The following is a 16,860-nucleotide window of genomic DNA, read 5'->3' as shown; positions in this document are numbered from 1 at the left end:
GGCTGCCTTGCTTCGTGTTCCTAGGAAACTATGCAGTATTTTGTTTTTTTACGTGTTATTTATTACATTGGTACCCCAAGTCATCTTAGGTTTCATTACATACTGTCGGGAAGAACTACTGGATATAAGAGCAACGTCAACTCACCATCATTACGACCAGGAATACGACTTTCCTGAAGCGGATCCTGTGTTTTTCCCACCACCCGGGACAATGGATCGGATCCCAGCCGGCGAACCAATACAACGGCGCCGTAAAAGGGGCAGACGAAGCGGTCTTCTGGTCAGGCTCCGGAGACAGGCACATCGCACACCGCTCCCTAGCATACTACTCGCCAATGTCCAGTCTCTTGACAACAAGTTTGATGAAATCCGAGCAAGGGTAGCATTCCAGAGGGACATCAGAGACTGTAACGATCTTTGCTTCACGGAAACATGGCTCACTCGAGACACACTATCGGAGTCGGTGCAGCCAGCTGGTTTCTTCACGCATCGCGCCAACAGAAACAAGCATCGTTTTGGTAAGAATAGGGGCGGGGGGGGGGGGGGGGGGGGGGGGGGGGGGGGGTATGCCTTATGATTAACGAGACGTGGTGTGATCATAACAACATACAGGAACTCAAGTCCTTCTGTTTCCCTGACTTAGAATTCCTCACAATCAAATGTTGACCGCATTATCTACCAAGATAATTATTTTCGATTATAATCACAGCCGCATATATTCCCCCCCAATTCCACACTTCAAGATTGCTTTGATCACGTGGATTGGGATATGTTCCGCATTGTGACAAACAACAACATTGACAAATACGCTGATTCGGTGAGCGAGTTTATTAGCAAGTGCATTGTACACACAGCAACTATTAAAACATTCCCCAACCAGAAACCGTGAATTGATGGCAGCATTCGTGCGAAACTGAAAGCGCGAACCACTGCTTTTAACCAGGGCAAGGCAGCCAGTGACCGAGTTTGGCTTGGTGGTGGGAACAGCACTCTCACCATAGTCAGTGTGACACGATACGATGAAGGGCCGTTCAGATGTGAGGTCATCAACGGAATCAGCAACGGCACCAGCCATTGGCCTCAATGTTAGATGTGAGTATCAGAGTATGCAGTATACTGTACATTAATCATACACAACAGACATGGATTGTACCTTGTCATTGAGAGCCAGCCTTCCATGCAATGATGTAACATGCCTATTTTCATCCCAAACCATTCCTCTGTGTACACATGATCCAGATCATTATTTGGAGAGATCATTAGTAGACTGTGTTTAGTAGAGCAGGACAGAAACATATTCTAGGTAATGTTTACCCAACACTTCATTGTTATTGATTTTCCCCCATAGATGGCCCAAGTAACCTCACCATGATGGTAGTTCCTGAGATGACCAGAGGACATACAGCCTACAAGACAGGCTCCCGGAAACATGACCGAATACAAACAGTGTAGCTATTCCCTCCGCAAGGCAATCAAACAAGCTAAGCGTCAGTATAGAGACAAAGTAGAGTCGCAATTCAACGGCTCAGACACAAGAGGTATGTGGCAGGGTCTACAGTCAATCACGGATTACAAAAAGAAAACCAGCCCCGTCGCGGACCAGGATGTCTTGCTCCCGGACAGACTAAAGACCTTTGAGGACAATACAGTGCCACTGACACGGCCCGCTACCAAAACCTGTGGACTCTCATTCACTGTAGCCAACGTGAGTAAAACATTTAAACGTGTTAACCCTCGCAAGGCTGCAGGCCCAGACGGCATCCCCAGCCGCGTATTCAGAGCATGCGCAGACCAACTGGCTGGTGTGTTTTTGGACATATTCAATCAATCCTTATCCCAGTCTGCTGTTCCCACATGCTTCAAGAGGGCCACACTTGTTCCTGTTCCCAAGAAAGCTAAGGTAACTGAGCTAAACGACTACCGCCCCGTAGCACTCACTTCCGTCATCATGAAGTGCTTTGAGAGACTAGTCAAGGACCATTTCACCTCCACCCTACCTGACACCCTAGACCCACTCCAATTTGCTTACCGCCCCAATAGGTCCACAGATGACGCAATCTCAACCACACTGCACACTGCCCTAACCCATCTGGACAAGAAGAATACCTATGTGAGAATGATGTTCATTAACTACAGCTCAGCATTTAACACCATAGTACCCTCCAAACTCGTCATCAAGCTCCCTGGGTCTCGACCCCGCCCTGTGCAACTGGGTACTGGACTTCCTGACAGGCCGCCCCCAGGTGGTGAGGGAAGGTAACAACATCTCCTCCCCGCTGATCCTCAACACTGGGGCCCCACAAGGGTGCGTTCTGAGCCCTCCCCTGTACTCCCTGTTCACCCACGACTGCGTGGCCATGCACGCCTCCAACTCAATCATCAAGTTTGCAGACGACACTACAGTGGTAGGCTTGATTACCAACAACGACGATATGGCCTACAGGGAGGAAGTGAGGGCCCTCGAAGTGTGGTGTCAGGAAAATAACCTCACACTCAACGTCAACAAAACAAAAGAGATGATTGTGGACTTCAGGAAACAGCAGAGGGAGCACCCCCCTATCCACATCGACGGGACAGTAGTGGAGAGGGTAGAAAGTTAAGTTCCTCGGCGTACACATCATGGACAAACTGAATTGGTCCACCCACACAGACATCAGCGCCTCTTCAACCTCAGGAGGCTGAAGAAATTTGGCTTGTCACCAAAAGCACTCACAAACTTCTACAGATGCACAATCGAGAGCATCCTGTCAGGCTGTATCATCGCCTGGTACGGCAACTGCTCCGCCCACAACCGTAAGGCTCTCCAGAGGGTAGTGATGTCTGCACAATGCATCACCGGGGGCAAACTACCTGCCCTCCAGGACACCTACACCACCCGATGTCACAGGAAGGCCATAAAGATCATCAAGGACAACAACCACCTGAGCCACTGCCTGTTCACCCCGCTATCATCCAGAAGGCGAGGTCAGTACAGGTGCATCAAAGCAGGGACCGAGAGACTGAAAAACAGCTTCTATCTCAAGGCCATCAGACTGTTAAACAGCCACCACTAACATTGAGTGGCTGCTGCCATACATGTAAAAAATGTATCACTAGACACTTTAAACAATGCCACTTAATATAATGTTTATATACCCTACATTACTCATCTCATATGTATATATATTGTACTCGATACCATCTACTGCATCTTGCCTATGCCGTTCTGTACCATCACTCTGTACCATATACACTTGTGTGTATAAGGTAGCTGTTGTGAAATTGTTAGGTTAGATTACTCGTTGGTTATTACTGCATTGTCGGAACTAGAAGCACAAGCATTTCTCTACACTCGCATTAACATCTGCTAACCATGTGTATGTGACAAATAAAATTTGATTTGATTTGAACTTCTTCCCAATGGCCCTCTATTCCCTATATAGTACACTACTTTTGCCCAGGGCAGATAGGGCTCTAGTCAAATGAGGTGCCATTTGGGATGCAGACAACATGAGGTAATTTGTTTTCTGACTAACTGAATCCTACATGCTGACTTAGCCCTTAGAAGGGGCCACTACAAACTCCTCATTAGGGCGTTAGGCAATGACTTCCAGAGCCTGGGACCATCGTAGGAAGTATTTAAACCTAGAGTTGGAGTGGAAAAGAGAGGCAGGGAGATACAAGTGGGGGAGGCTCTGCAGAAATGGCTTCTCAGCCCTGAGTGTGTGTTTGTGTGGGGTGTGTGTGTGTGTGTATGTGTGAGTGTGTGTGTGTATGTGTGAGTGTGTGTGCGTGCGTGTGTATGTGTGTGTGTGTGTGTGTGTGGTGTGTGTGTGTTTGTGTGGTGTGTGTGTTTGTGTGGTGCGTGTGTGTGTGTGTGTGTGTTTGTGTGGGGGGGTGTGGTGTGTGGTGTGTGTGTGTGTGGTGTGTGTGTGTGTGTGTGTGTGTGTGTGTGTGTGTGTGTGTGTGTGTGTGTGTGTGTTTGTGCGTGTGTGTTTGTGTGTGGAGGGGTGTGTGGTGTGTGGTGTGTGTGTGGTGTGTGCTACTCTGTGCTCCAGAAACACACAGTGAGCTTGAGGAAGCAAGAGGAAATTAGCCAGCCCTTTAAGACTGATATGATAGTTCTTAGATAAAACAAACACCACTGGACCTTTCTTAATATAAGATGGAGGGCTGAGCTCTGAGTGTGTGTGTGTGTTTGTTGAACTCTGCTTCTTCTCAACCAGGAATGTAAACAGGGCTAAAAGTAAGCTAGGGGGCTCCAACTTTCCCCTCTCACTGCTGTATCCTAGTTTACATCTCCCCTGCAGAGATTACAGTATCAAATACATTACATGTTTTCACTGTCCACTTAAGACTTGCGACCTGCTCTGTTTGTTTATGAAGACATGGCCCATAAATCAATTGGACCAGTCGTCAGAAAGAGATTAAGAAACCAGGGAGAGATGCAATTGATTAGGAACCTTAGATTACAATTATTTATGGACTAGATCACTCATAACCATAGTAATATGACTTGTTCTTCCACTGAGCCCCTACCCAGCCTGTTATGATGTACTTGGCATCATAGTAATTCCACTATATGTTAATATACACTGACAATGACTGAAAAGGTGCAAAGACTGATTAAGGCATTAAAGCGGCAACACAATGGGAGGCAAATTAAAGTGAGAGAGAGAGAGAGAGAGACAGAGAGAGAGTTTGTGTTTGAATCGAACTGCAGAGAGAGGAGAGCTATTTTGATCAATTTAGGCAGACAGTATTGGACAGATCAGGAAGTCCAGCGACAGTGACAGTCCCCTCTGTAACAGATCTGCCATAAAACACGCTGTCTTGCCATTATGATTACACAGACACAGAGCTAACACCTGCCGTGACACTAGTCACTTTAGTCATTGAGGGGGAGGAGGGGAGTCGTTCCAACTGCCAAACATCAGGCAGCTCATTCAGACACTGTCTGACAGCAACCATGTTGCAATAAATTAGCTTGTCAATTAACTCACAGACAGCCACGGCAACGTCTTGTCTGGCCACACACACTAAGCCCTTCCCCTTCACAAGCACCCGTTCAGCAAAGGAGACCAGTCTAGGGGTAGGGGAGTAAAGTAAGCAGTCTTACCGTTATAAGTCACTCTGGGTTTGGTCAAGCACATGACGATGTGTAGATCCATCTCATCCGTGGAGACAAACTTGGAGCAGACAGGGCACATGAAGCCTGCATGGAGGGAGAAGGGAGGAGGAAAAGAAGACCAAGTGGTAAATATCAGAAATCTAATTCTGTAAAGGGAAATCATTAAGTACCTATGCTGTTACCATAACACAGCATCACCCACCCACACTCCTCCGCCCAGCCATCACGACATTCTCTCTCTGACATTACAAACGGAGTTCTCCCTATTACATTCTCCTGCAATTACATTCTATGAGTCACACTCAATAATCTCCCTGCAATATTAACAAAGATGAATTAAAATGAGGTGATATTTAACACTGATTACAAAGCTTGTCTTGACATTATCACTATGATGCAGCAGATTGCAGAGACGCCCTTTAAACTGAGATTATTAATGATTGTGTTTGGTAGCTCTGCACTAAACAGTTAACACTTCTTATGGCTGGGGGGCAGTATTGAGTAGCTTGGATGAATAAGGTGCCCAGAGTAAACTGGCTACTACTCATTGAAACAAGAAAGATTTCTGGCTCTCACAGACCTTCTTCTTTAAGAGGCTCCTCTGTCCTCCACTCGTTACCTGTATTAATGGCACCTGTTTGAACTTGTTATCAGTATAAAAGACACCTGTCCACAACCTCAAACAGTCACACTCCAAACTCCACTATGGCCAAGACCAAAGAGCTGCCAAAGGACACCAGAAACAAAATTGTAGACCTGCACCAGGCTGGGAAGACTGAGTCTGCAATAGGTAAGCAGCGTGTGTGTGTGTATGTGTATGAGTGTGTGTGTGTGTGTGTGTATGTGAGTGAGTGTGTGTGTGTATGTGTTACGTTCCCCAGTTTATGTGTTGTAGTTTGTGTATTTGCATGTGTTTTATTTCAGGAAATGGCTTCCTGAAATCCCTCAAGCAGCTGATTGGTCGACTCCAGGGCTAATTGGAGAGCTGACCCCGCCCCCTCGTCAAGACACAGCTGTCTCCAGTTACACATTCATTCAGAAGCTATGTAAAAGCCAGTGTTCTGTTCAGGAGGGAGAGATTTTGGAGGTAGGGATTACTGAGAGAGATTTGCTTGGAGGTCATTACAGAGAGATTTTGATAGAGGTTGATTTTTGCTGGGAGTTCATTGCTGAGAGTTGGTATGTTTTGTGAGTTTGTTGCTCAGGTAGAGCTTAGTTGATGTCCTTTGTTTGTTTGAAATTGTTTAATATTCTGTTTAATTTGTTCCCAGGGGGGAAGGGGAAGGCACCTTGGGAGTGCTTAGGCAATAGGCCCGCGGGCATACATGTACCCGTAGTATATTCACTGTCTAGGCACACTAGGTAAGACCTGGGCGGACCACCCCCTGTATTTTGGTTAGGGCACCAGGTGGTGCTAAATTAGGTAAGTAGTGGGTAGGCAGGTAAGATAGGAGAGGGGGCTTTGAGATTTACTTTCTTTGCTTTGGTTCAGTCCAGCCCCTTTTCCCCATATTACCGTGTAAAGGAATAAAGTCCTTGTAAACGGTACCACATTCTGTCGTCATTCTTACTCGCGCCTACAGTCCATACCTCTTTCACTTCACAGAGAGTTTAGTTGTAGCAGGGTGTTGCGTTCCCTCTTCATAGAGGCGTGCGTAACAGTGTGTATGCGTGAGTGAGTGAGTGTGTGTATGTCTGTGAGTGTGAGTGTGTGTGTGTGTGTGTGTGTGTGTGTGTGTATGTATTTATATGTGTGTATGTATATGAGTGAGTGTATGTACAGTGCCTTGCGAAAGTATTCGGCCCCCTTGAACTTTGCAACCTTTTGCCACATTTCAGGCTTCAAACAAAGATATAAAACTGTATTTTTTTGTGAAGAATCAACAACAAGTGGGACACAATCATGAAGTGGAACCACATTTATTGGATATTTCAAACTTTTTTAACAAATCAAAAACTGAAATTGGGCGTGCAAAATTATTCAGCCCCTTTACTTTCAGTGCAGCAAACTCTCTCCAGAAGTTCAGTGAGGATCTCTGAATGATCCAATGTTGACCTAAATGACTAATGATGATAAATACAATCCACCTGTGTGTAATCAAGTCTCCGTATAAATGCACCTGCACTGTGATAGTCTCAGAGGTCCGTTAAAAGCGCAGAGAGCATTATGAAGAACAAGGAACACACCAGGCAGGTCCGAGATACTGTTGTGAAGAAGTTTAAAGCCGGATTTGGATACAAAAATATTTCCCAAGCTTAAAACATCCCAAGGAGCACTGTTCAAGCGATAATATTGAAATGGAAGGAGTATCAGACCACTGCAAATCTACCAAGACGTCCCTCTAAACTTTCAGCTCATACAAGGAGAAGACTGATCAGAGATGCAGCCAAGAGGCCCATGGTCACTCTGGATGAACTGCAGAGATCTACAGCTGAGGTGGGAGACTCTGTCCATAGGACAACAATCAGTCGTATATTGCACAAATCTGGCCTTTATGGAAGAGTGGCAAGAAGAAAGCCATTTCTTAAAGATATCCATAAAAAGTGTTGTTTAAAGTCTGCCACAAGCCACCTGGGAGACACACCAAACATGTGGAAGAAGGTGCTCTGGTCAGATGAAACCAAAATTGAACTTTTTGGCAACAATGCAAAACGTTACGTTTGGCGTAAAAGCAACACAGCTGAACACACCATCCCCACTGTCAAACATGGTGGCAGCATCATGGTTTGGGCCTGCTTTTCTTCAGCAGGGACAGGGAAGATGGTTAAAATTGATGGGAAGATGGATGGAGCCAAATACAGGACCATTCTGGAAGAAAACCTGATGGAGTCTGCAAAAGACCTGAGACTGGGACGGAGATTTGTCTTCCAACTAGACAATGATACAAAACATAAAGCAAAATCTACAATGGAATGGTTCAAAAATAAACATATCCAGGTGTTAGAATGGCCAAGTCAAAGTCCAGACCTGAATCCAATCGAGAATCTGAAAAAATGTCAGTCTCTCGATGTGCAAAACTGATAGAGACATACCCCAAGCGACTTACAGCTGTAATCGCAGCATAAGGTGGCGCTACAAAGTATTAACTTAAGGGGGCTGAATAATTTTGCATGCCCAATTTTTCAGTTTTTGATTTGTTAAAAAAGTTTGAAATATCCAATAAATGTTGTTCCACTTCATGATTGTGTCCCACTTGTTGTTGATTCTTCACAAAAAAATACAGTTTTATATCTTTATGTTTGAAGCTTGAAATGTGGCAAAAGGTCGCAAAGTTCAAGGGGGCCGAATACTTTCGCAAGGCACTGTATGTGTGTTTGTATGTGTATTTGTGAGTGTGTGTATGTATGTATATGTGTGTATGTATGTATGTGAGTGAGTGTGTATGTAAATGTGTGTATGTATCTGAGTTTGTGTATGTATGTATGTATGTGAGTGAGTGTGTATATGTATTGATGTGTGTGTGTGTGTGTGTGTGTGATATATGAGTCATCCTGATGTGTGCATGCAAACAGACCCATAGACACATTAACCAGGTTTCCATCTTACCATTTCATGGAGAAGAATTACCTGACGCATTAAAACGACAGTCATGTCGGTACAATTTCATACATCTCGAAAGACCATTTGTTTCTTCCACAAGGTGGGATCTTGTGTCGGTAAAATGAATTCGGCGAGAAATGGCATTGGAGACGCCTTTATCCACAAATATTGATATAATAACCGTCATATTGAAATAAACTCGGAATCGCGGCATGATATGCGCTCACCGTCACAACGTGAAAAAGCATTTCAAGTTCATAAGCAGATGAAATAAGTTATGATGAACTTCACATGGTGGTTAAGTGCATGGTGATCATGCACATTTCCAATCGGCTAAATATGGGCTATTATTTGAATGCTGTTGACATAATGAACGGTGCTTGGCTGCCAATTATCAAATAAAATGATCTCGCTCTTATCAATATCTAATCATCTAATCGTCCACTATCAGCCAAGTCTTGTCTAGACAGAGAGCCTGAAGAAAAACTAGATTGTGCATGCTTGTGTGACAAAACCATCTGTAGTTGAGATTGTGATTGAAACCCACGTAACGTATGTCTTTTAATTGGTACATGGGAACTTTACTGCACTTCGTCATCACGCAGCCTTTTGTTCACAACAAGTCGGATTGATGGAAAAACCTCTGGTGGGAAAATGCACATGTTGTTTTTACGCAGATTTGAGAATATTCGCATGACAATCTGTCTCCAATTGGATGGAACCCCAGCTATGGACACACACACCAGGATGACTGATGTATTACGAGGATGCACTTTCCAGGAAATGAGTCTGGAAATACTCAGTCACAACACACACCCCTGTAGGCCTCTTCAATAGCTTCACCGGTGCAATCCCACTTCCGACACCAATGTGTATGTGTGTGTGTGTGCGTCCGGGTATTTTCAGAATAATTTCCTGAAAAATGCCTCTTCATAATATGACTCATCCTGGTGTGTGTGTGTGTACAAACAGTCACCAGTGTGTGTGTGTGTGTGTAGATATTGGCTGTACTAAATGCTAATCCCTTTCTGTTGGGAGGGTATTGGAGAGGAGTGTCCCACTTCCAGGAGGGACTAGAGGAGATAAGAGGTGAGAAAGTCAAAGCTGACCTACTACACAACTCCCTCAGCATAAGCCTCAACAGATCCATTCAAATTGGGAAAGCAATCCTCCTCTGACTAACTGAGGGGGTTAACCATCTCTCCTTCGCTCACCTCCCCTTCCCTCCATTTAGACACCATGACACCCTGCTGCTCTGGCACAGCAGACGAGGCAGACTATGACAGGGAGAAGGGCAGCTGTGACCGTCTCTGTGTCTGCCCAGTGCTCACTATAGCGCAAACAGAGTAGGGAGGTGTAGCTAGCATGGTATGTCTGCCAACTAGGCCTATAGGGCAGAATGGAGCACAGTGGCACAGAGGGACTGTATGGCCTGTCTGGCCAGCTGTAGGGACTAAAGGTCAGGTCCAGCCAGTCTGGACTCTGGATGCACTGAGTCAATACAGATCATCTAAAGGTGATGCAGAACGTCACATACTACGTGTTTAGTTTGTTTGTATGACTGTTCACCTGACATCTCCAGCCTTCACAAGAGAAGCTATCTGTCTGTCTGACCACATGCAGTGTAATACAAACCCAACACGGCTGCTTGCTTGGTGTTAAAGGTAACACTCCTATCTAATGACTGTCCTTTGTGTAAGTGTGTGTGTCTGTGTGTATTTGTGTGTTTGTGTGTGTGTGTGTGTGTGCCAGCGTGGGTGTGTGTGTGTGTGCCAGCGTGGGTGTGTGTGTGTGTGTGTGTGTGTGTGTGTGTGTGTGTGTGTGTGTGTGTGTGTGTGTGTGTGTGTGTGTGTGTGTCCTCTCTGTGTCTCTGGGTTATTTACTGTAAACCATGGCCACAGGAGGGGAGCAGCTGCATATTAACCAATGACCACATCAACACAGAGCAGGCCAGGGCTAGATCCAGGACCAACTGCCAGAGAACAGCAACTCAAACGTCTTACACCAACACACACAGAGCCCAGTACTCCTTCAGGCAACAACCTACATCAAGCCTAACTCAACTATGCAGGGGGTACAGCTAGATGTACAGATCTGAAGATAATCCACTGGCATGAAATGTATAGGCCTACAAGCCAGCTACCACGCAGTAGACAGTAACTGTCAGAAATCCTGCTGTCTGGCAAGGGGAATAATGAGCTCAATTGTACTGGTAATCATGTTCATCTTGTTTCAACATCTGTTTCTATGTCTGTGTGAGAGAGAGAGCGAGAGAGAGAGAGAGAGAGAGAGAGAAGAGCGAGAGAGAGAGAGAAAAGAGCGAGAGAGAGAGAGAGAAGAGCGAGAGAGTGAGAGAGAGAGAGAAGAGCGAGAGAGAGAGAGAAAAGAGCGAGAGAGAGAGAGAGAAGAGCGAGAGAGAGAAACGAGAGAGAAGAGAGAGAGAAGAGAGAGAGAGAGAAACGAGAGAGAGAGAATTACGTGGCCACGCGTGACTCCGACACCATCATTAAGTTCGCCGGCGACACAACGATGGTATGCCTGACCACTGATGACGTTGAGACAGCCTATAGGAAGGAGGTCAGAGACCTGGCTGTGTGGTGCCAGGACAACAAGCTCTCCCTCAACGTCAGCAAAACAAAGGAGATGATCGTGGATTACAGGAAACAGAGGGCTGAGCACGCCCCAAATCACATCGACGGGGCTGTAGTGGAGCGGGTCGAGAACTTCAAGTTCCTCTATGTCAACATCACTAAGGATTTATCATGATCTACACACCAACACAGTCAGAGAGAGAAGAGCGCGAGAGAGAGAGAGAAAGAAGAGAGTGAGAGAGAGAAAGAGAGAAGAGTAGAGAGAGCGAGAGAGAGAGAAAGAGAGAGTGAGAGAGAGAAAGAGGGAGAGAGAGAAACGAGAGAGAGAAGAGCGCGAGAGAGAGAGAGAGAGAGAGAGAAAGAGAGAGAGAAGAGAGAGAGCGAGAGAGAGAAACGAGAGAGAGAAGAGCGCGAGAGAGAGAGAGAGAAAGAGAGAGAGAAGAGAGTGAGAAAGAGAGAAGAGTAGAGAGAGAGAGAGAGAAAGAGAGAAGAGATAGTGAGAGAGAAATAGGGAGAGAGAAGAGCGCGAGAGAGAGAGAGAGAAAGAGAGAGAGAAGAGAGTGAGAAAGAGAGCGAGAGAGAGAGAGAGAAAGAGAGAGAAGAGCGAGAGGGAGAGAGAGAGAGAGAGAGAGAGAGAGAGCGAGAGGGAGAGAGAGAAAGAGAGAGAAGAGCGAGAGGGAGAGAGAGAGAGAGAGAGAGAGAGCGAGAGGGAGAGAGAGCAAGAGTGAGATAGAGAGAGCGAGAGGGAGAGAGAGCAAGAGAGAAAGAGAAAGAGAGAAGAGAGAGAGAGAGAAAGCAAGAGAGAGAGAAGTGAGATCAGACTATGTGTAGAATTCTCTCCTCTCCTTGCAGGGAAAAGTTGCACAACATAACATAGCCTTGGCAGCTAGTCTACATCTTTTCTCTGGGTTATTATTCCATTTCAGGGCTCTGATCTTGTGTCATGTATATAAAAAACATACATTCTCTGATCACGGTGTTGTTTAATTAACTGGAATTAAATTCAATTATAAGTGAATGTTGAGAGAGAGGGACATTTAATTGAAGGATTGACTATGGAGGGATGGAGGAGAGCTGAAGTGGAACCTTTATCTTGATAAACAGACGAGAGTTAGTGACATCATCAGAGCAATAACATGAGGTGACAGTTTGACAGTCAGTGGGTTTTCAAGACACCCAAAGTCACGGTACATAGTCAAGATAATCAACATGATAATAAAGTCATGAAATCATGGCAGGCTATAAAAGACAGAGGTGGTATTTCTTATTATTTATTTCACCTTTATTTAACCAGGTAGGCTAGTTGAGAACAAGTTCTCATTTACAACTGCGACCTGGCCAAGATAAAGCGTAGCAATTTGACACATTCAACAACACAGAGTTACACATGGAGTAAACAAAACATACAGTCAATAACACAGTAGAAAAAAAGAAAACAAAAAGTCTAAATACAGTGAGTGCAAATGAGGTAAGATAAGGAAATAAATAGGCCGTGGTGGTGAAGTAATTACAATATAGCAATTAAACACTGGAATGGTAGATCGGCAGAAGATGAATGTTCAGGTAGAGATACTGGGGTGCAAAGGAGCAAAATAAATAAATAAATACCAGTATGGGGATGAGGTAGGTCGATAGATGGGCTGTTTACAGATGGGCTATGTACAGGTGCAGTGATCTGTAAGCTGCTCTGACAGCTGGTGCTTGAAGCTAGTGAGGGAGATGTGAGTCTCCAGCTTCAGAGATTTTTGCAATTCGTTCTAGTCATGGGCAGCAGAGAACTGGAAGGAAAGACGACCAAAGGAGGAATTGGCTTTGGGGGTGACCAGTGAGATATACCTGCTGGAGCGCGTGATACGAGTGGGTGCTGCTATGGTGACCAGTGAGCTGAGATAAGGCGGGGCTTTACCTAGCAGAGACTTGTAGATAACCTGTAGCCAGTGGGTTTGGCGGTGAGTATGAAGCGAGGGCCAACCAACGAGAGCGTACAGGTCGCAATGGTGGGTAGTGTATGGGGCTTTCGTGACAAAACGGATGGCACTGTGATAGACTGCATCCAGTTTGTTGAGTAGAGTGTTGGAGGCTATTTTACAGATGACATCACCGAAGTCGAAGATCGGTAGGATGGTCAGTTTTACGAGGGTATGTTTGGCAGCATGAGTGAAGGTATGCATGACCTTAACGGTGATGACGTTCACACGTCAGCCTGATAGAGCCCATACAGAACGGTAATGAGGAAGACCCCCCTGTCCCCTCTTTTACACACATGCTTAGTCGAGGTTACTAAAACATTGATCTCAATATCATATTTGGGAAAATACAAGCAAAGGAACAGAACAGAAAACAAAAGGTGGAAATTAAAAAACATCCCCAAGCCAATGTTCTCCCAGTCAGTCAGTCCCATGGGAGGAGGAGAGAGGAGAAGGAGGAGGAGGAGGAGGAGGAGGAGGAGGAGGAGAGGTTTGCTCAGTGGAGAGGCCAGCTTCCATTAGCAACAGCCAGATAAGGAGAGAAGGAGATGATGAGGAGAGGAGGAGATGGGGAGTAGAAGAGTAGAGGAGTAGAGGAGATGGGAAGTTGAGGAGGAGATAGGGAGTAGAGGAGTAGAGGAGGAGATGGGGAGTAGAGGATGTGAGGAGGAGATGGGGAGTAGAGGAGGAGAGGAGTAGAGGAGATGGGGAGGAGAGGAGGAGATGGGGAGTAGAGGAGTAGAGGAGATGGGGAGTAGATGAGGAGATAGGGAGTAGAGGATTAGAGGAGGAGAGGAGATGGGGAGTAGAAGAGGAGAGGAGTAGAGGAGATGGGGAGTAGAGGAGGAGATGAGAGGAGATGGGGAGTAGAGGAGGAGATGAGAGGAGATGGGGAGTAGAGGAGGAGAGGAGGAGAGGAGATGGGGAGTAGAGGAGGAGAGGAGAGGAGGAGATGGGAAGAGGAGGAGAGGGGAGATGGGGAGTAGAGGAGGAGAGGAGAGAAGGAGATGGAGAGGAGAGGAGGATATGAGAGGAGGAGATAGGGAGGAGAGGAGTAGATGAGAGGAGGAGGTGGGGAGTAGAGGAGGAGATAGGGAGTAGAGGAGGAGAGGAGGAGATGGGGAGTAGAGGAGGAGAGGAGGAGAGGAGGAGATGGGAAGAGGAGGAGAGGGGAGATGGGGAGTAGAGGAGGAGAGGAGAGAAGGAGATGGAGAGGAGAGGAGGATATGAGAGGAGGAGATAGGGAGGAGAGGAGTAGATGAGAGGAGGAGGTGGGGAGTAGAGGAGGAGATGGGGAGAAGAGGAGGAGATACGAGGAGGAGATGGGGAGTAGAGGAGGAGAAAAGAGGAGGAGATGGGGAGAAGAGGAGGAGATAAGAGGAGGAGATGCGGAGTAGAGGAGGAGATGAGGAGTAGAGGAGGAGATGAGAGGAGGAGATGGGGAGTAGAGGAGGAGATGGGGAGTAGAGGAGGAGATGGGGAGTAGAGGGGGAGAGGAGGAGATGGGGAGTAGAGAAGGATATGAGGGGAGGAGGGGGGTGGAGGAGATGGGGAGTAGAGGAGGAGAGGGGTGGAGTAGAGGGGGAGATGGGAGTAGAGGAGGAGAGGAAAGGATGATATAGGGAGTAGAGGAGATGGGGAGTAGAGGAGGAGATAGGGAGTAGAGGAGTAGAGGGGGCGATGGGGAGTAGAGGAGGAGAGGAGGAGATGGGGAGTAGAGGAGTAGAGGAGTAGAGGAGATGGGGAGTTGAGGAGGAGAGGAGGAGAAGAGGAGGAGAGGAGGAGAGGAGGAGAAGAGATGGGGAATAGAGGAGGAGATGGGGAGTAGAGGAGTAGAGGAGATGGGGAGTAGAGGAGGAGATGGGGAGTAGAGGAGAAGATGAGGAGGAGGAGATGGGGAGTAGAGGAGGAGAGGGGGAGATGGAGAATAGAGGAGGAGATGAGAGGAGGAGATAGGGAGGAGAGGAGTAGATGAGAGGAGGAGAGGAGGAGTAGAGGAGGAGAGGGGTAGAGGAGATGGGGAGTAGAGGAGTAGAGGAGGAGTAGAGGAGGAGAGGGGTAGAGGAGGAGAGGAGTAGAGGAGGAGAGGAGGAGAGGGGTAGAGGAGATGAGGAGTAGAGGAGGAGAGGGGTAGAGGAGATGAGGAGTAGAGGAGGAGAGGGGTAGAGGAGATGAGGAGTAGAGGAGATGGGGAGTAGAGGAGGAGATGGGGAGTAAAGGAGTAGAGGAGTAGAGGAGATGGGGAGTAGAGGAGGAGATGGGGAGTAAAGGAGTAGAGGAGTAGAGGAGATGGGGAGTAGAGGAGGAGATGGGGAGTAAAGGAGTTGAGGAGTAGAGGAGATGGGGAGTAGAGGAGGAGATGGGGTAGAGGAGATGGGGAGTAGAGGAGTAGAGGAGGAGATGGGGTAGAGGAGATGGGGAGGAGAGGGGTAGAAGAGGAGAGGAGTAGAGGAGGAAGTAGTTAAAGAGCAGCAGTAAAATAACAATAGCAAGACCATATACAGTGCCTTTCAAAAGTATTCACCCCCCTTGGCATTTTTCCTGTCTTGTTGCATTACAACCTGTAATTTAGATGTATTTTTATTTGGATTTTATGTAATGGACACACACAAAAATAGTCCAAATTGGTGAAGTGAAAATAAAAAAATAACTTGTTTAAATTTTTTAAATCATAATAAAAACGGTAAAGTGCATATGTATTCACCCCCTTTGTTATGAATTCCCCAAATAAGATCTGGTGCAACCAATTACCTTCAGAAGTCACAGAATTAGTCAAATAAAGTCCACCTGTATGCAATCTAAATGTCACATGATCTGTCACATGATCTCAGTATATATACACCTGTTCTGAAAGGCCCCAGAGTCTGTAACACCACTAAGCATGGGGCATCATGAAGACCAAGGAGTTCTCCAAACAGGTCAGGGACAAAGTTGTGTAGAAGTACAGATCAGGGTTGGGTTACAAAAAGATATCGGAAACTTTGAACATCCCACAGAGCACCATTAAATCCATTATTAAAAAATGGAAAGAAGATGGCACCACAACAAAGCTGCCAAGAGAGGGCCGCCCACCAAAACTCACAGACCAGGCAAGGAGGGCATTAATCAGAGAGGCAACAAAGAGAGCAAAGATAACCCTGAAGGAGCTGCAAAGCTCCACAGTGGAGATTGGAGTATCTGTTTATAGGACCACTTTAAGCCGTACACTCCACAGAGCTGGGCTTTACGGAAGAGTGGCCAGAAAAAGACATTGCTTAAAGAAACAAAAATAAGGCAACACGTTTGGGGTTCGCCAAAAGGCATGTGGGAGACTCCCCAAACATATGGAAGAAGGTACTCTGGTCAGATGAGATTAAAATTGTGCTTTTTGGCCATCAAGGAAAACACTATGTCTGGCGCAAACCCAACACCTCTCATCACCCCGAGAACCCAAGCAGGGTGGTGGCAGCATCATGCTGTGGGGATGTTAGTCATCAGCAGGGACTGGGAAACTGGTCAGAATTGAAGGAATGATGGATGACGCTAAATAGAGGGAAATTCTTGAGGGATACCTGTTTCAGTCTTCCAGAGATTTGAGACTAACGGGGGTTCACCTTCCAGCAGGACAATGACCCTAAGCATACTGCTAAAGCAACACTTGAGTGGTTTAAG

At 46.4% G+C, this 16,860-nt stretch overlaps 1 protein-coding gene across 1 annotated transcript in view; it reads right to left on the bottom strand.

The window, feature by feature from the left end:
• Window positions 1-16,860, bottom strand: part of LOC110539173 (E3 ubiquitin-protein ligase znrf2) — a 94,823-nt gene that overhangs the window by 24,407 nt on the left and 53,556 nt on the right. The window contains exon 2 of the mRNA XM_021626136.2: window positions 5,099-5,194. Within this exon, the coding sequence (XP_021481811.2) occupies window positions 5,099-5,194 (96 nt within the window). The remainder of the gene's footprint in view (window positions 1-5,098; window positions 5,195-16,860) is intronic.

The sequence above is a fragment of the Oncorhynchus mykiss genome, chromosome 2 (genome assembly GCF_013265735.2).
Source record: "Oncorhynchus mykiss isolate Arlee chromosome 2, USDA_OmykA_1.1, whole genome shotgun sequence".
In the NCBI taxonomy this organism is placed as follows: domain Eukaryota; kingdom Metazoa; phylum Chordata; class Actinopteri; order Salmoniformes; family Salmonidae; genus Oncorhynchus; species Oncorhynchus mykiss.
This window is presented reverse-complemented; position numbering and strand designations above follow the sequence as displayed.